Source organism: Anabrus simplex, chromosome 1 (assembly GCF_040414725.1).
Source record: "Anabrus simplex isolate iqAnaSimp1 chromosome 1, ASM4041472v1, whole genome shotgun sequence".
Taxonomy (NCBI): Eukaryota; Metazoa; Arthropoda; class Insecta; order Orthoptera; family Tettigoniidae; genus Anabrus; species Anabrus simplex.
Window position 1 is genome coordinate 19,007,212 of NC_090265.1, and position 19,067 is coordinate 19,026,278.

The 19,067-nt window shown below is 38.4% G+C and overlaps 1 protein-coding gene across 1 annotated transcript in view; it reads left to right on the top strand.

Annotated features, from left to right (window-relative positions):
• Positions 1–19,067, top strand: part of MsrA (methionine sulphoxide reductase A) — an 80,414-nt gene that overhangs the window by 20,273 nt on the left and 41,074 nt on the right. The window contains exon 3 of the mRNA XM_067155649.2: positions 5,654–5,768. Within this exon, the coding sequence (XP_067011750.2) occupies positions 5,654–5,768 (115 nt within the window). The remainder of the gene's footprint in view (positions 1–5,653; positions 5,769–19,067) is intronic.

Genomic DNA, 19,067 nt, shown 5'->3' on the forward strand with positions numbered 1-19,067 from the left:
GGGCTGTACCTTAATTAAGGCTGTACTGCGAGGTACACCCCAACATCGCGCATTCAAATTCGACATTCATCAAGAAGTTTGGACATTTTTTCACAGAGGACACCACTAAAAACTATGATCATGTACCCTGGTGCGAAGGGAAAGAACTTATGATTTAAAGAAGTTTTGTATTTTTAGCTTTTTGGTAACTGATTGACGCTCATTTATTTTTGGGTTGACAGTATTTCCTTTTTATTTCTGCCAGTTTTGAATTTAGCCAATCCCTAATTTCTGTAATTAATTTTCTACCAATCACTGGCTTCTTCTTTGATTCTGAGTGTAACTTTGAAACTAACCAATAAAATCGAGAGGGCGTGGCTAGTCTAGTCTTGAATGATCTCGAATCTTCCCTGAGGGTTTATAAACTGCGGCTTTTCACGTTTCTTGGCCAATTGATCGACATTATCTGAGTGTGTGTATGAAGCAGAAGGCAGCTAGAACTGCTGCCAGATATGGCCACATAATTCCATCTTTCTTGTTGTAGCTACCTCTGCAGTTTAACCTGAGGGAAAGGTCCGAATCATTAACTATGTAACCTTCTTTCCTGAAAATGTAACTTTCTGCCGGCAAATGTAAAAACTTCATAAATCTTTAACTGGAAATTGGGGATAGAGAGTGATGTACCCTCTCGAGCTCGCCTTCATCTTGGTTTGAGGTGACTATGTTTCATAACTGTTTTTCTTCCTTTCCATAATGCATTAATTTACCCTTATACGAGTCACCTCAGTAGTTTGGGAATAGCCCCTGTTTCATCGACTTAGTGCCCTTTAGGTTTTAAGAGTTCATATCTAGGAGTGCAAGTATACGCCTCCATTCAGTCTGTGTTTTGGGCCATTTTACTGAACCTGTTCTTTTCCGCAAAGGGCCTGTAAGTTGGGTACAAGATACCCCTGTTTCACATTGTTTATTTATTTATTTATTTATCTGAAAGTACACAGGTTTTACACCCAATTAAGTACCTTCTTGACATTCAGTAACAAATCTGTATCTATGAAGTTAAAGTTTAACAAAAACAAAGTTAAAAATCAACAAAAAAAGAAAAAGAACACAATTAACATTATATCTGATACCATTAACAATTTATAAGAAATGAAAAATTCACTACGATATCACACGGTAATACAAAGCAAAAGACAATACAGAAAAAACAAAGAAACTTAAAACATGTAATGAGTACACTGGGAAATATGGTGAGTACCAAAAAGAAGGAATTATTAAAAATTTATAAATTGTAAAGGCAGGCTTCCAGTTTCTTATTGAATTCATTATCCGATTCGGTGAATATATCGACTTCTTTGGTTATAGTGTTATAAAGTGTTATCATTTTTACGAAAGGTGAATTTGACTGATGCAAAGTTTTTGACCTTTGAACATAAAACAATTGGTGCAGACGTGATCTTGTCTGCGGAACATGGAATGAAATGCGTTTTAACAGATCCATTGAATCAAATCGTCTTTTTACAATTTTTCTTAGTATTTGTATAGAAATTAGGGACCGTCTGACTTTCAATGAAGGAAATTGAAATAAATTCCTTAATAACTGGGTTGATGTGTCGAAAGGGCAAAAAGTATTAAACGTTTTGAAATAAAGATAACGTAGGAACTTGTTTTGTACAATTTCAATAGCATTCACTTGTTGCTTTGTATACGGGCTCCAAATTATTACAGAATATTCCAGTATGCTCCATACTAAGGTAATGTATAATTTATTCAGTAGAGACGGCTGGGTAAATGGTCTCGAAGTTCTTATCAAAAATCCTAGCATTCAGTTAGCATTCTTTCTTATTGTATTAATATGGTCTTTGAACATTAGCTTACTGTCAAAAATTATACCAAGGTCCTTAAATGTTAAAACTCTATCCAGTTTTTCCCTCCTTATATGATAGGCTGAGACATCATATTCCTTCTTCCTGGTAAACGTCATGTATTTACATTTACTAACATTCAGAGACAAATTATTAATGTCACACCAAGAAATGACATTATTAATGTCCTTTTGCAACTCGTCCTGGTCTTGGTGGTCGCTAATATATTTGAAAAGTTTCAAATCATCTGCAAAAAGTAAACAGTTAGAGTTATTAAGGAATTTATTTCAATTTCCTTCATTGAAAGTCAGACGGTCCCTAATTTCTATACAAATACTAAGAAAAATTGTAATAACGCATTTCATTCCATGTTCCGCAGACAAGATTACGTCAGCACCAAATATTTTACGTTCAAAGGTCAAAAACTGTTGTCTGGTAGATCATTAATTAGAATTAAAAACAAGAGAGGTCCAAGATTTGAACCTTGCAGAACACCAGAAGGACTGATAAAATTATCTGAAATTCCATTGTTAAAATAAACAAACTGCTGTCGATGTTTTAAATATGAACACATTAAATGCAACAACTGTTTAGAAAAACCAAATTTATACATTTTTGCAATTAAAATTCTATGGTCGACTTTATCGAATGCTTTTTCGAAATCCATATAAACAACATCAGTCCTTCGGTTGGTATTAATTGTATCATACAAATTTTGAGTATAACCCAGAAGATTGGTGATAACTGATCTGTTAGGTACAAATCCATGTTGAAATTCAGACAGAGCAATCTTAACATGGTTATAAATCTTACCGTGCAATATATGTTTGTATACCTTAGCTACGGCATTGATAATGCACACTGGACGATAATTAGATATCATCATAAAACTGCCTGTCTTAAAAATGGGCGTAACTTTAGCGACTTTCCATTTCTCAGGAAAGGATGAAGTGCGAATAGAAAGATTAAAAATTAAAGTTAATTGATTAGCCAATAAATCGACACAAGCCCTAATTATATATGGAGGTATGCCATCAGGACCACTTGATCTTTTAGGCTTTAGTTTACCATTAATAGCCTTTTTCACCTCTTCAACAGATATCTCACTGACATTTAATATATCAACAGAGGGAAATAGAGGAATGTCATCTGAAGCCAAATTATCCAGTATATAATTAAAATCTGATCTGACGTAAACTGACGAAAAATATCGAGCAAAGCCATGAACAACATTATCGCCTTTGTAGCTCTCACCATTATATTCGAACATAGTTCCTCCTGATCTCATGAGTCGCTTATTTTTAATGTGCCTCCAGAAATGTGCTATATCACGTTTTAAAATAACCTCTAATTCACTGATGTAATTTCGATATGCGGAATTTATTTTTACTTTCAAGTCAGATCTGAGCTGTTTGAATCGTTCGTCATAGTACCTAGAGAATTTCCTCTTTTTGGCACACCTCCTTTTCTTTTTGATTATCTGAATGATATCGTGATTTAACCAGACTGGAAATTTTGATTTTTTAATGACTTGACCCTTAGGTATGCAATTATCGAAGCATCTATACTGTATATTGACGAGTAGAGGAAATCCACAGCCTCATCCACATCCTGATACATATACAACGGGTTCCAATCAATATCTCTTAACTCGTAATACAGTCGTAGAAAATCCGCTTTCTTGAAATCGTAGTATTCTCGATTTATATTGTTTGGTAATGAACACCTCTTTACTGGAGCTAATGATAAACAGAGTGGGGGATGATGTAAATCTTCAGACACAAGAGCAAATTCCTCACGTTTCACGTCAACCATGAAATTGGCCAGTACAAGATCCAGAGTCCTAGAATTGTAATTAAGAATATTATTGTACAATGTTAAACCTAAATATGATATCAATTGACCCAATCTTTTACCAGTCACAGTTCCTTCTATAAATGAATAACCAGTACCATTAATTTCAGGAAGATTGAAATCACCCACGATAACGCAGTCCGAAATCATAAGATTGTCAGTGCTTTCTAAATAACCAAAGTAGTCCTGATAAACTGTTAAAGATGATGCTGGAGTAATGTATACAATATTTATAAATAACTTCCTATTATTATTTGAGATGCAAATAGTAAGTGATTCACAATGCTCTGTAGAGTACTTGGGCCATGGAAGGCCAGAGAGTATACGATTTTTGATATTGCCTCGAGGAGGCTGAAAGGAATCGGAGAGCCTGTTAGTTTTTCTCAAAGTTTGTAATTGTAAAGTGTGCCTCTGGGAGGCTAGATATTGCAAATTTAAGAGCAAGTGCTCTGTGTACTAGGGGATTGCTGCCCTTTACTAAAGTTGTCCTTTAAATTGTAAATTTGAGCTGGGAGCTCAAGCATTGTAAAGTGAGGGGCGTGAAGCCCAGGACCTGTCGAATTCACTAATATTGTATTTTCTTTGACTTGTTCCAAAATTGCTAATTGTGCCTGTTATATTGTTATTTGTGATTTTTGAAAGTAAAGAAATATAAACTTTTTTTAAATTTTTTTTAAAATTTAGCTAATATATTTACAACTCGTGTTTCACCTACAGGTGTATCACGGGATATTTACAGTTATGATAACAACATATGCATAAATTATTGAAGTGAAAGGAAGATTTTCTTGAGGAATTCTGTTACTTCGACAGTGTTCCAGTGGTATTTCACAATCGTTGGCAGGGGAGTTGATCGTAGCACAGCTGGTCGTTCTCTTGAGTACGTGGTGCATTCAGTCAACAGGTGTCAAGCAGTCTGTGGAGATTTTCCCGGGCAGCTGCAGAGTGGTGAATCCATTATGTTCATTTTATGGAGATAGGATTTAAAGCGACCATTATTTGTAATAAACTGGGTGGTTATGAAGTTGGGCCAGATAGATGAGGACAGTCTGTGTGGTATGTTAGGAATGAATAATTTTGTATGGAAGGAATCTTCGGAGCTGGTTTATATGAAGTTCCAGATTGTTTTGTGGTATTCAGTTAATACTTGTTTGGCATAATTTAGATGTGGTGATTTGTAGTCTATTGTAGATTTATAGCTGGCAGCAATCCTAGCAAGATAGTCAGCTCTCTCGTTCCCCCAAAGTCCTGTGTGTCCTTTAATCCAGTGAAGAGTAATCTTGTTCGTTTTGTTGAGGGTAATAAGTTTGTCTCTGATTTGAGTGGCGAGAGGATGGGTAGTTTTCCCATTAGCTACGGCAAAAATTGCATCTTTTGAGTGAACATGAATAGCATAAGTTGAAGTATAGTTCTATCCATTACACAGCCATGATGATGCCCAATAGTTTGGCTTGGAATACCAAGCAATTGATATCTAACCTTTTTATTTCAATGAAGATTTCCTTTGAGTTTTTCTCGACTACCATTCCTGCTCCGACATGGTTTTGCGTTTTTGATCCATCTGTGAAGATGAGGACGTCTGCTTTATCTACAGCTCCTGAAGTATTTATGTTTATATGATTATCTCTAGGATGGTTCTTGATCTTGTTTGTATTTCAGTTTCTTTCAGTGAAGGAACTACTTTGTTAAAGTTTTAAATCAACCTTGATATTGTAGTTAGACCCATTCACCCCAGCACCTTCTTTCACCACTTTCTGCTCCATGGGTAACCCCCCCCATAACAAAGGCCACACCCGCTTCCTTCCTACTCCAAGTCCTTTCCTATCCCATCGCCGTCATAAGACCTATCTGTGTCAGTGCGACATAGCGAATTGTAAGAAAGGAATGTCTTCTTATATTTACTTCATGCTTATGTAGTTGGTGTATAACTAACATTTATTTTCTCTTAATTTCAGAGGAGATCATACTGAGTCAATCGATATTGATTATGACCCAAATGAAATAACTTACCAAAAGTTACTGGATTCATTTTGGGATAATCATGATCCTACTGCCAAGATGTCTGTGCAGGTGAGTGAATTGAATTGCTTTAGTTTAACCCGCGAAGACTTGTTGACGCGCTTATGAATGGTCGGCTGTTGGGAGTGCTCTTACATTGTTGTAGTGATAAAGTAGTTAAAACCTATTGAAATTGTTCAATTTGTGTATGAGTGTGATCCATTTAGTGCTATTTATATATTGGTGTTTAGTGCTTGTTGGTAGAAATTGAGAATAGTGATACTGTATTTATTTTAATTTTACAGTATATCAAGTAGCTCAGTAGATGAAGTTTTCTAGGAAATGGTTCATGGTGTGGGTTACTGTAGTCATGTCCTAGTTCGTGAATCATGGCCAATGGCTGAGTGGCCTAGTAAGTGGTCCTGAGAGTCGGGATACCAGTTGCTATGGAATGGGAGAGGGCATCTCGGACATATTCTGAGTTGTGGCCCTCCTTGTGCTCAGGCGGCCAGATCTATACAATCCACCATGGTTCCTAACCCGTTAGAGGAGAGATCCTCGCTTGGACTATGTGTAGTAGCATCCTGCTTCATGAATTTACCAAGCTCAGAACATTTTAACCAAGCCTCGGACCTATGGGAGTGACGAGTCCCACTCCCATTTGACAGGCGAGAGACTCCTTGGAAGCAACTTGGCGAGCGAAATGGAATTTGTTGGGGAGCTATCAATATTAATGGAGCTGAGAGAAGAAAGAAAGTAGAACTGGCTGAGTCAGCAAAGAGGATGCATCTGGATGTGCTAGGATTAAGTGATATTTGGGTAAGGGGAGATAACAAGGAAGAGATAGGAGATTATAAAGTGTACTTGACAGGTGTTAAAAAGGGAAGGGCAGAGTATGGGGTAGGACTGTTTATCAGGAATACTATTGCATGTAACATAGTTTCTGTTAGGCACGTAAATGAGCGAATGATGTGGGTAGATTTGGCAGTTGGAGGAATTAGGACGAGAATTGTTTCAGTGTATTCACCATGTGAGGGTGCAGATGAGGATGAAGTTCACAAATTTTATGAAGCATTGAGTGACTTCGTAGTCATGGTCAACAGGAAGGATAGGACGGTGCTAATGGGCGACTTCAATGCGAGAGTTGGAAATAGAACTGAAGGATACGAAAGGGTGATTGGTAAATGTGGGGAAGATATGGAAGTTAATGTGAATGGTAAGCGTTTGCTGGACTTCTGTTCTAGTATGGGTTTAGCAGTTACGAATACATCCTTCAAGCATAAGGCTATTCACCGCTACACATGGGAGGCTAGGAGTACTAGATCCGTAATAGACTATGTCTTAACCGACTTCGAATTGAGGAAGACTGTTAGGAATGTACAGGTTTTTTTGGGATTTTTCGATGAACAGACCACTATCTGATCTGTAGTGAACTAAGTATCTCTAGGCCTAGGGTACAGAAAGTAAAATCTGTCTGCAAATGAATAAGGGTAGAAAATCTCCAGGATGAGGAAATTAGACAGAAGTACATGGATATGATTATTGAGAAGTTTCGAACAGTGTACAGTAAGCGGGATCAGGATATAGAAAGAAAAGGAATGCTGTAGTAGAAACAGCAAGGAAATGCATAGTAATGACTGTGTGTAAAGACGGAAAAAAGCGAACATCCTGATGGAATGATGAAGTGAGAGCAGCTTGTAAACGTAAAAAGAAGGCTTATCAGAAATGGCTCCAAACAAAGGTCGATGCAGACAGGGAATTGTACATAGATGAAAGAAAGAGCAATACAGATATTTGTCGAATCTAAAAAGAAATCATGAGAAGATTTTGGTAATAACCTGGAAAGGCTAAGTCAAGCAGCAGGGAAATCTTTATGGACAGTAATAAATAATCTTAGGAAGGGAGGGAAAAAGGAAATGAACAGTGTTTTGGGTAATTCAGGTGAACTCATAATAGATCCCAGGGAATCACTGGAGAGGTGGAGAGAATATTTTGAAAATCTTCTCAGCGTAAAAGGAAACTTTCCAGGTGTTGTAGCAAACAACGGAGCTCATGGGGAGGAGGAAAATGTGTTGGTGAAATTACGCTTGAGGGAAGTGGAAAGGATGGTAAGTAAATTCCATTGTCATAAAGCAGCAGGTGTAGATGAAATTAGACTAGAAATGGTGAAGTATAGTGGGAAAACACTGATGAAATGGCTTCATAGAGTAGTAAGATTACTTTACAAATTAAAGTATCTATAAAATCCTCCTTATCATTTTTATAGATACTTTTATTTATAAAAAGACAACCGTCAATATGGAATGAGATTTATAACTTGCAATGCAAAGTAGTAAGATTAGCATAGAGTTATGGTAAGGTACCTTCATATTGGACCAAAGCAGTAATAGCACCTACCTCTAAGCAAGGGAACCGGAAAGTTTGCAACAACTGTCGAGATATCTCATTGATTAGTATACCAGGCAAATTATTCACTGCCATCTTGGAAGGGAGGGTGCTATCAGTGGTTGAGGGGAAGTTGGATGAAAACGAGTGTGGTTTCAGACCACAGAGGGACTGTCAGGGTCAGATTTTCAGTATGCGTCAGGTAATTGAAAAATGTTACGAGGGGAATAGACAGTTGTGTTTATGTTTCGTAGATCTAGAGAAAGCATATGACAGGATACAGAGAGAAAAGATGTTCGCTATACTGGGGGATTATGGAATTAAAGGTAGATTATTAAAATCAATCAAAGGCATTTATGTTGACAATTGGGCTTCAGTGAGAATTTATGCTAGAATGAGTTCTTGGTTCAGGGTACTTACAGGGGTTAGACAAGTCTGTAATCTTTCACCTTTGCTGTTTGTAGTATACTTGGATCATCTGCTGAAAGGTATAAAGTGGCAGGGAGTGATTGAAATAGGTGGAAATGTAGTAAGCAGTCTGGCCGATACTGACAACTTGGTTGTAATGGCAGATTATGCCGAAAGCCTGCAGTCTAATATCTTGGAACTTGAAAATAGGTGCAATGAGTATGATATGAAAATTAGCCTCTTGAAGAATAAATTGAATGTCAGATAGGTGATACAAAGCTGAAACAGGTAGATAATTTCAAGTATTTAGATTGTGTGTTCTCCCAGGATGGTAATATAGTAAGTGAGATTGAATCAAGGTGTAATAAAGCTAATGCAGTGAGCTCGCAGTTGCAATCAACAGTGTTCTGTAAGAAGGAAGTCGGCTCCCGGACGAAACTATCTTTACATCAATCTGTTTTCAGACCAACTTTGCTTTACGGGAGTGAAAGTTGGGTGGACCCAGGATATCTTATTCATAAGTTAGAAGTAACAGACATGAAAGTAGTGAGAATGATTGCTGGTACAAACAGGTGGGAACAATGGCAGGAGGATACTTGGAACGAGGAGATAAAGACTATGTTAGGAATGAACTCAATGGATGAAGCTGTACGCATAAACCAGCTTTGGTGGTGGGGTCATGTGAGACGAATGGAGGAGGATAGGTTACCTAGGAGAACAATGGACTCAGTTATGGAGGGTAAGAGGAGTAGAGGGAGACCAAGACGACGATTGTTAGACTCAGTTTCTAACGATTTAAAGATAAGAGGTATAGAACTAAATGAGGCCACAGCACTAGTTGCAAAAGAGGATTGTGGTGACGTGTAGTAAATTCACAGAAGCTTGCAGACTGAACGCTGAAAGGCATAACAGTCTTTAATTATAATGTATGTATAATATTAACTTTTTAAATTCTTTTTAATAATATCAGTAGGTTCGTTGGTATAATACTTACAAAGGAGTTGTAACTTCTGTAGCTTTTACATTCATGCAGACGATAGACCTCGTATTTTGTATAAATATCCATTCAAACTATCACAAAGGTATTAATTTATTATTTATAATTATATTATAATTTATTCAATTAAATAACATGATACGCCTGTAAATTTCAATTTAAAAAAGGAAGTTAAAGAAAATGCAGTCTTTGGATTGTTTGCTGCATTCCAATGAGTTCAGAGAGTATATGGTAGTTGAGTAAACAAATACAAGAATCAGCTGATTGGTGTATTCATGATAATTTCTAGTTCTAAGCCCCCTTTTGTTATTCAGTAATTAACGGCAGTTTTCATTCTGTTGTAGGATAAAAATATAGTATGGCTAAGTAGTATTGTAGTGTAGCCTACCCTAATTACTACAACGGAATTCTAGTTTCTACACATACCTCTACTATACTACACAAATATTTTACAATAATAGAATAAGATACTGCAATACACTACAATAATTTTAAACTACGTTCAGACGTATCTTAATTACAATATGTTATTAATTACCTTATTGACGTGTGATCGTTGTGTACTATCCTTGACAATATTTCTTTCCTTTCATTTTTTCTTTGCACAGAATATTTTATTTTTAATTTTCATTTTTGTGTAAAGAATGGCTGAGGAGTGCAAGTGTAGGAACTGTGGGTGTGGCCAGGTAATAAGGAGTATGAGGGAGGAGTTGGAGAGTTTGAGGGATATAATTAGGATTCTCACAGAAGATGGGGATGAAGGTAGGCCTCACTCAAACAGTGTACAGGATACAGTAGGCATAAAAGTGGGATGGGAAGGAAAAGGGGGAATTGTAGAAGACAGGTGGTCTAATGTTTTGAGGGGAAGGAGATTACAGGCCAAGGGTTCTATTCAGGATCAGGACAGGTGTCTGTGAGAAATTGGTACAAGTCACTGTAGGTAGAACAACAGAGGGAAGATGAGGAACAGGAACTGTAGTTGAGAGGTGTGGAAGTAGGAGGAAGGGGAAAGGTAGGAAAGGGAAATGTGGAGTAGAGGATAAGAAAAGACAGGTGGAACAGGGACCTGGGAGGGAGAAGAGGGAGGGGGAAGTAGCTTCTGCAGCTTTCAGGAATGATAGGGCTGACCAGGAGGGGAGGGGGTCAAAAGTGATGAGTAGGGTTGAGGCTCTGGTTGTGGGGGATTCCATTGTTAGACATGTCAAGAAAGTGTGTGGAGGAAAGGGAACCAGGGTGGAGTGTTATCCAGGAATTAGGGAATTAGGTTGAGGCAGATATTGAGGAAAATAGAAGAGAAGGAGGAGGGACAGGTGTGGTAGTGTTTCATTTTGATTTTCACATTGGTAATAATGGAGCGCAAGCAGGTATAGGTACCCACATAGAGTGGGATGTGTGGGATCTGCAGCACAGGTGAAGTTTAGGAAAGTAGAGATTGTTATCAGTGGAATACTGTGGAGGAGGGATACTGACTGGAAGGTGATTGGGGTTTAACCCTTTAACCGCCAAAGTCCGATAGATCAGACGTTCGAGGTTCAGTCTAAAAACGCCAACGTCCGATTGATTGGACATTCCGGAAAAAGTACTTTCCAAGTTATTTATTCGTTTTAATAATGTATGATAACATGTTTTGGACTAGTTTTGGATTAAATAAGACTATATACAACAAGTTTAGTTGAGGAACTTGCTGCCGAGTGGCTAGGTGGCCAAGCGGCAATTTATCTCCTGCGGGCGGGTAGCGAACCCATTACTATTTTACCGAAAAAAAAAAAAAGGAATGGAACTGTTCCGTATTCAGAAAGAGTAGTACTGGTCAAGGTGGTAAATGGAAAAAAGACCAGATACATTTGTAAACAGAGTAAGAAGAGTGTATACCATTTGTGCCTCCCTAAGCACATTTGCTAGAGCCCATCATAAACATGTGTAAATATTAGTAAATAAATAATTTCTTGTATCATATTTTTAAGGCAAAAAGTGAACTTTTGAGCGTCAAGTATGTGTGAAATATACATTAGTAGTAACTTTTTACTTAAAACGAACCAGAAACTGCAGCATTTGCGTATAATGTAAGATTAGAAAATTTCACGTTAATGTAATAATAATAATAATAATAATAATAATAAAAATATTGTAACTGTAATATTATACATAAGGCTCTATTTTTTTAATATATAGCATAGGAAACACCAGCTCTCTAAAATAATGCAGGTTTTGATAGTAAAAATATCTCTTTTCTTACCAGTTTTTGATAGTGAAATACTTTTTTTTCAAAGAAAGGAAATATTTATTTGAATTATCACTTCTTAAAATAATAAATTTTTAAAATAAAGGTGCATTAATTTACATCAATAAATAGTCTGAGGCATTGCCTTCGAAACAAAAAAATGCCCATCCAATTTACATAAATTGAACAGAAGTTATTACGAATAATTTACTGCAAGGTAAAAAGTGCTCATTAGGCCTTGGCGGTATAGGACATGGACATGAGGCTGGCGGTCAAAGGGTTAAATGAGACTATGGAGTGGGTATGTGGGAAACTTGGAGTGAGATTTCTAGATCCTAATGGTACCGAGCTCGATAGCTGCAGTCGCTTAAGTGCGGCCAGTATCCAGTATTCGGGAGATAGTAGGTTCGAACCCCACTGTCGGCAGCCCTGAAAATGGTTTTCCGTGGTTTCCCATTTTCACACCAGGCAAATGCCGGGGCTGTACCTTAATTAAGGCCACGGCCGCTTCCTTCCCACTCCTAGCCCTTTCCTGGCCCATCGTCGCCGTAAGACCTATCCGTGTCGGTGCGACGTAAAACAACTAGCACAAAAAAAAAAAAAGATCCTAATGGTTGGGTTGAAGAAAGTGAGACAGTATTAAGTAGTGTGAGCCTCCCTTTATAATCTTTTTGGACTGGTCTTGTACCATGGGAAATTTGTGTCAATCGGCTTTTCGCCAATATACCTTTTTAAGTTACTGTATGCAGCGCGCCATCGTTCTGACTTCGTGTATGGCTGCGCATAACTGCGCATGCGTCCGCCTGCTACCAAGGAGACTTACCTCCACCTCGCTTCCTGACGCGAGAGTTAGTTCGCTTCTGGCAGCCATCATGCACGGGAGTGTGAGTGTGTGTTACGCCATGCAGTGGTGGATTATCTTAAAACCACCGTAAATACCTGATTAACGGGGATATACCCCTGTTGGACTAGTTGGAGACCTCCTACCATTTGCTTGGATTATATTTTTGCAACTATATTTCTCCTGGATTCTTGCTAACAAGGTCTTGTTTGCTGGCCTTGTGGCGGCTTCCTTCATCAGTAATGGCCAGGTTTGGATTTCTCAAAATTTCTTCACCACCAAAGGTATGTACCAGTGTTTGAAACTTCTTAAGCGCCGTCCAGAAGAGGATTTTGGTATTTTTGACGATTTCAGGAAATATGATAATAATAATAATAATAATAATAATAACGATTTGACTTCGTTGTTAAATTGGTACTTATTGGCGTGTGCGGTTATGAAAGTCTGAAAATCAGTTTCGGCAACTAATCACACTAACGTGGAAGGTCCACAGTGAACTGAATTGGGATATTTAATTTAGAATTAAAATAAAAGTTTTTTTTGCATCTTAAATTGTAACTTTCCTTGTGAACCAAGGTACATTCTCCAAGATAGCGGGTTTAGCTTTCCTTGGGGTTTCTGTTTGCATTCCTGTGATTTGTTTTCCCCTTTGTTGGGTATGTTTTCTTTCCCCCCCCCTGGGGTTTTCTGTGAATTATTTTCTCTAGCCTGTCTTCCTCCTTGTTTTTTTTGGAGGCGTTGCTTTTGTTTGGTTGTTACCTTGGCAACTGTTTGTGTGGGTGATTGTTGTCGGGATTTTATGTTGTAGTCAGGCGCACGGATCCTGTGTGGATCTTGAATTATATATTTTTGTGTTGTGTGTATCGTTTGCTGTTTTTAAAAGTTCATTAAATAATTTTGGCCACCCTTTAATGTTGTTTTACCTTTTCTTGGTCCGGGTGGTTGTGTAATTTCTATGTAAAATTTCTATTTATCTTGGAAACTGTCCTCGGTGGAAATTGAATGAATTAATTATGGTAATCATGAGAAGCCATTAATTTAACTGAAAACCTTGTTAACTGAGTATGGTATTTTTAATTAATTAATTATCCGTGATTGATCACATATTATTTTAACCTTATTCAAGCTAGTATCAATGTAAGGAGGTCGACTTGTTTGCTGTTGTTTTCAAATCACATTTTATTTTAACCAAACATTAAGGTACGGAGGTCAACCTTTTCTTTTCTTATTTCGTTGTTTTCATAATAATAATAATTTATTATTTGTTAAAGAATATCTACTTTTCTTAATTGTTGATTACTAATGTGTTAATTATTTCCAAACTATACCAGGTATTTTCTGATTAATTTTATTATCTTTAACTGTTATTTACATTTCACCCTTTTTTTTACTTTACGTTGGATTTATTTACTGATTATGGTTTTTCCTCTTAAAATAAACCTAGGTTTTCTCAGCTTAAAGATTTAATTTGTTACCTCCAATTTACTTTTCAATTAAAGTTCTTTTGATTCCATTAAAGTGTTGGTTTTCATTCGCCACGTTCGGTGGAGCACTGTCACCAATTTTCTTGAGTATTTGCTTCCACAGCCTTAAATCATCTTCCTCCGCTGCCTTCGGTAAGTGTGCTAACTTCTTCCTTTGGGTAATTTCTAAGGTTTCATGTTATTTTATTGTGCTCGGACCTTTGTTTGGTTGTTTTACTTGTGCCCTTTGTTCTCCCTCGTGTTCGCTTAAACTTCTATTTTGGGGTGGACACGCTAGCAACCTTCACACCAGGGTCTCTCTCTCTCTCTCACTCTTTTTCCCTCTCTCTTCTCCTCTCACTCTGGTGGGTAAGGTTATAAACCCATCATCCCTAGGTTGTACCGGGGACCTAGAGGGTGGTGCCGGTTTGAGTGGTATCAGAGCAGTGGTTGTTTTGTTGTTCCACTGTTGTTCTGAACCCGGCTGGAGTGTTACCAGAGCTGTGATGGTTGTTGTTGTTGTTGTTTAATCGTGGCTCTGCTGCCTAGTATCTATTGTTTCTGCCTTGTGCAGCCTATTTTCCTCCCCGTCTCCCTTGTTCACTGCAGTGCTATATTGAATGTTGGTGAGTGGAAAACAAAATTTAAGAAAATAATTGGCTATTGTTAACTATTATTGTGAAAGGGGGTGCAAGGATCTTGTGTAATTTTTTAATTATTTTGTTCCATGTTTGCTACCATGGCGCGTGCCGTTACGAACCCCTCCTTCCTACGTCGTGCCGAGTTGGAGTACGAGTTATCCATTCGTGGCCTTGAACCTGCCCGTACTGTTGCTGAATGTGCTGCCTTGCTATCAGCCAACTCCCAGGTCCCCATTAACTTACTTATTATTGACAGGAGTCGAGTGGGTGAATGCCTTAATTTAATCTGTGAGAATCTTAACGAAATTAACATTATTCGCGAACAATTTATTGAATTGCCTCCGTCGAAAGCCCAAGTAACCCGGCTGAGGGCCAGAGCAAGCCACTACTCGGGCCGAATTCAGGACATATTGTCCATTAAGCCTGATTCTGTTTTTGTGTCAGAATGTGCTAGGTTGTTAACCGTGGTTTCTGGTATCACCGCTGATTTAGATTTGCTATTAATTAACAGAGATATGGAGAATTGTACTATTTCTACTGGTCTTAACCCTATTGTACCTACCCTGAGCATTCCTTCCCACCAAATTGTGTCCTCATCCCATGCCCAAGGTCCGTGTTGTGTGACAGCTCCTTTACTGGAAAGCTTAGTCTCTAAGCTAAATTCGGCGTCATCGCCTAACTGCTTAAAGGAAGTTTTTCACGGAGTAAAGAGTTTTTCTGTAAATTCTATCGAGGAGAGTATCAGATTCCTACGGTTTCTTGTGGAGTTGACTGAAACTGGTAATGTGTACTCAGTCGATTCCCTCACTTGCTCTTCAAAGTCTTGTGCCCCAACACTGCTTCCGAACCCAGTTCCTGCATGAGAACCTACTAACTTATGTGCTAGATCTGTGATTCTTTCGCAAGGTTTTTAGAATTTCAGTCCCAGAAAGTGAAATGGTCTCTAGAATTTTAAAAGGAATATCTCCTGCGTATCGCTCCTATCTTTCCTTAACCCGTTGCCCTACTACCTTTCAAGTATTGGAAGAGGCCTGTTCCTTTGCTGAAGATGTCAAACATGGGGATGCCTCTAGACCAGTGAATTTTCCTCCCCCTACTACTCCCAATTATCCCTTCCTTCCGTCAACACCTAAAGAAGTGAATACCCATAAATGTTACAACTGTGGGTCCCGAAATCATCTAAGGAATTCCTGTCCTGACGTTAAACGTGGTCCAAACGCTTGTTATTCCTGTGGCTCTAGACAGCATGTTAAAAAAAATTGCCCCTTGGTAAGCCGAAATGGTACTCAATGACTAGAAAGCAAACGGGAAGGTCTGCCCATACTAAGATTGTAAATCCTGAATCTCGTAAAAAACCTGTGTGTCCCCCCATGTGCAATAGTATTTCTGCTCATGTCCCCACCTCTGGTACTTGCACGTTTGTCGAGGTCAATAATGAAACTGTGGATGCCCTTCTCGATACTGGAAGTGTAGTATGTTTGATGAATTACGCCTGGTATCGTCAAAAGAAATCCTCGTGTAAACTTCTGGAAATAAAACCCTCTAATCTAAGATGCGTGGAAATTTCACTTGGAAAATCAAGTGCTTGGTGACATCTAATTTATCATGTAACATTATTCTGGGTACCAATTTTCTATCTTGGGCCGGTGTTGTTTTGGATCCTCAGTGTCAAAATTTCTTTTTTAAATTTTCCCCTGATTTGAAATTTGAATTGATTAACGTTCTCTTGAAAATGCCTAATGTTTTGTGTGTGGGTTACCCTGAGTCAGATGAGCCTAGTGACATTGATCGGCTTGACCTGAATCATTTAGGAGATGCCGAAGCACGTCAAGTTCGTGATCTTTGCAAGGAATTTCCCGATGTGTTCACTAGTAAGTTAGGCTTGACCGACGTACTCGAGTATGATATCGAGTTGTCTGACCCACAGCCTGTTTGATCCCCTCCTTACTGCCTTTCCCCACCCCATATGTTGGAACTAAAGAAAATTGTTGAGCAAATGGAGAGAGACGGAGTGATCAGACCTTCCACTTCTCCGTACACGTCCCCTGTGTTCTTGGTACCCAAACCTTCTGGTGGTTATCAAGCTGTGATAGACTATAGGGCCCTAAATAGCAAGATTGTACTCCAATCTATTCCTCTACCCAACCTTCATACTTGTTTTGGATGGTTCTCGGGAGCGAAATTTTTCACTGTCCTGGATTTGAACCAGGCATATTACCAAGTGCCTTTATCGAAGAGATCCATTCCCCTCACTGCCTTTATAACCGACTGGAACTTGTATGAGTTCCTCAGGCTTCCGTTCGGGCTCAGTTGTGGAGCAGCCGTGTTGTCGAGGCTGCTAAATTCCATTCTCTCGGACATTAAGTTCAACTACGTCTTTAATTACCTGGATGATTTGGTAATCTATTCGAATACCTTCGATGAACATATGGTGCACGTCAGGGAAGTATTGCAACGGTTAAAGAAAGCCGGCCTTACAGTGAAGTTATCAAAGGTAGCTTTCGCCAGACCCAGCGTGTCTTTCTTAGGACATATAGTTTCTTCTGAAGGCGTTTCCATTGATCATTCCAGAACTCAAGCCATTAGGGATTTCCCACTTCCCAAAGATGTCAAGGGCGTTGCCCGATTCATCGGTATGGTCAATTTTTTTAGAAAATTCATCCCTAACTTTGCTGAGGTAGCTGCCCTGTTGAACGACCTTAGGAGGAAGAATGTAAAATTTACTTGGGGTAATGCCCAGGAGGAAGCTTTCAGTTCATTGAAGGTCGCATTGACTAATACGCCTGTGTTAGCTATTCCTGATTTTGAGAAGCATTTCATTGTCCAAACTGATGCCTCCGGGCGTGCTATTGCTGGCGTTCTGTTACCACAAATATAAAATTAGAAGGAATTTTAGCAGAAGCGATTGGGGTAAATTTTCATTCATTGGGAAGGGTGTGAAGGAGTGGAACAGTTTACCAGGGGTAGTGTTTGATCCTTTTCCAAAATCTGTACAGATATTCAAGAAGAGAATAAACAGCAACAGAGAAAATAAATGAAGTGTTAGAGGGCATTCGACCAGTGCAGGTTATTGTAAATAAAAAAAATGTGTGTGAATAAATTAATTCCATCCCCTGGTCTAAGGAGTTTGGACAGCCAAAGTAGGGGACTGTCTGTAGGGGTGAAGTACAGTGGGGACTTCGAGGGCCCTGGGACCGCTACGGTAGCTGCGAAGGCCCTTCAGGAACTCTGAAAAGTGGTGGCAAAAGGGGCTCTGGTTAAGACGCAGCAGGTCGTTATGCTACTTAGGATTCAGAACGGGTAAAAAAAAAAAAAATATAAAAATAAATAAATGCAATGTAAATATTAATGTTATACCAGTTGTATAGTATTATTTGAAGTAATTCCACATACTGTATATCAGTTGACTATATTTGTAAGTAGTACAGGAGATATTATAAGTAGAATTTTGTAAACAATATAAACTTATTAAGGATGAGCTGTGTGTTTAATAGAAAACATTGTTAGCGTAAATTGTATAATATTGTATTATAGGAAAAATTTTCTTCTCTTGTTAATTTAATATTTAGTGCTTGACAATAATGTATTTTAGTGTACCATTTGCCACCGAGGTAGACACCTCATTTGCAAATAAAGAGATTTTGATTTGATTTGAAGAACATGAAGATGGGCGTAGGCCGGTGGCTTACGTATCCAGGGTCCTCAATGATCTGGAATCTAAGTACTCCATTTATGAACTAGAGTGTCTAGCTGTGCTGTTTGCACTGGAAAAATTTCGATCATTCATTGAACACGTCAACTTTGATCTAGAGACCGATAACCAGGCTCTTTCTTGGGTGTTGAACCGACCATAAAGGACCTGTAGGATAACTAGATGGGCATTACGGATCTCATCCTTTAATTCCAATGTTCGACACATTCGTGGTTCAGAGAACGTCATTGCCGATGGCTTGAGCAGGATGTTTGAAGGTAATCCTTGTGCTGAAGCCAACCCGTGTGTCGATGAGCTTGCTGTCAACACCGTAGGGGTTAGTGCCATCCTCACCGATTTCCCTTTGCTGTACCAAGAAATTGGAGATCATCAAAAAACTGATCCGGATCTGAAAAACATCATTGATACAATCAGTAGTGGGACCGAAGTAAAACCTTACTCCTTATCTAAGGGTGTTCTCTGTTGTAAGGGTCGCAAGGACCATAATTTCAAAATTGTCGTTCCAAAAGTTCTGGTACCTGTCATCTTTAAATATTACCACTGCTCTCCCCTTGGCGGTCATCTAGGAAATTTCAAAACTCGTCTGAAAATTAGGCAATTCTTTGTTTGGAAGAAAATGGATAGTGATATCAGGAACATGGTCAAATCCTGTAAATCTTGCGCCATCAGCAAACCTAATTTGAATAATCGGGTGGGATTATTG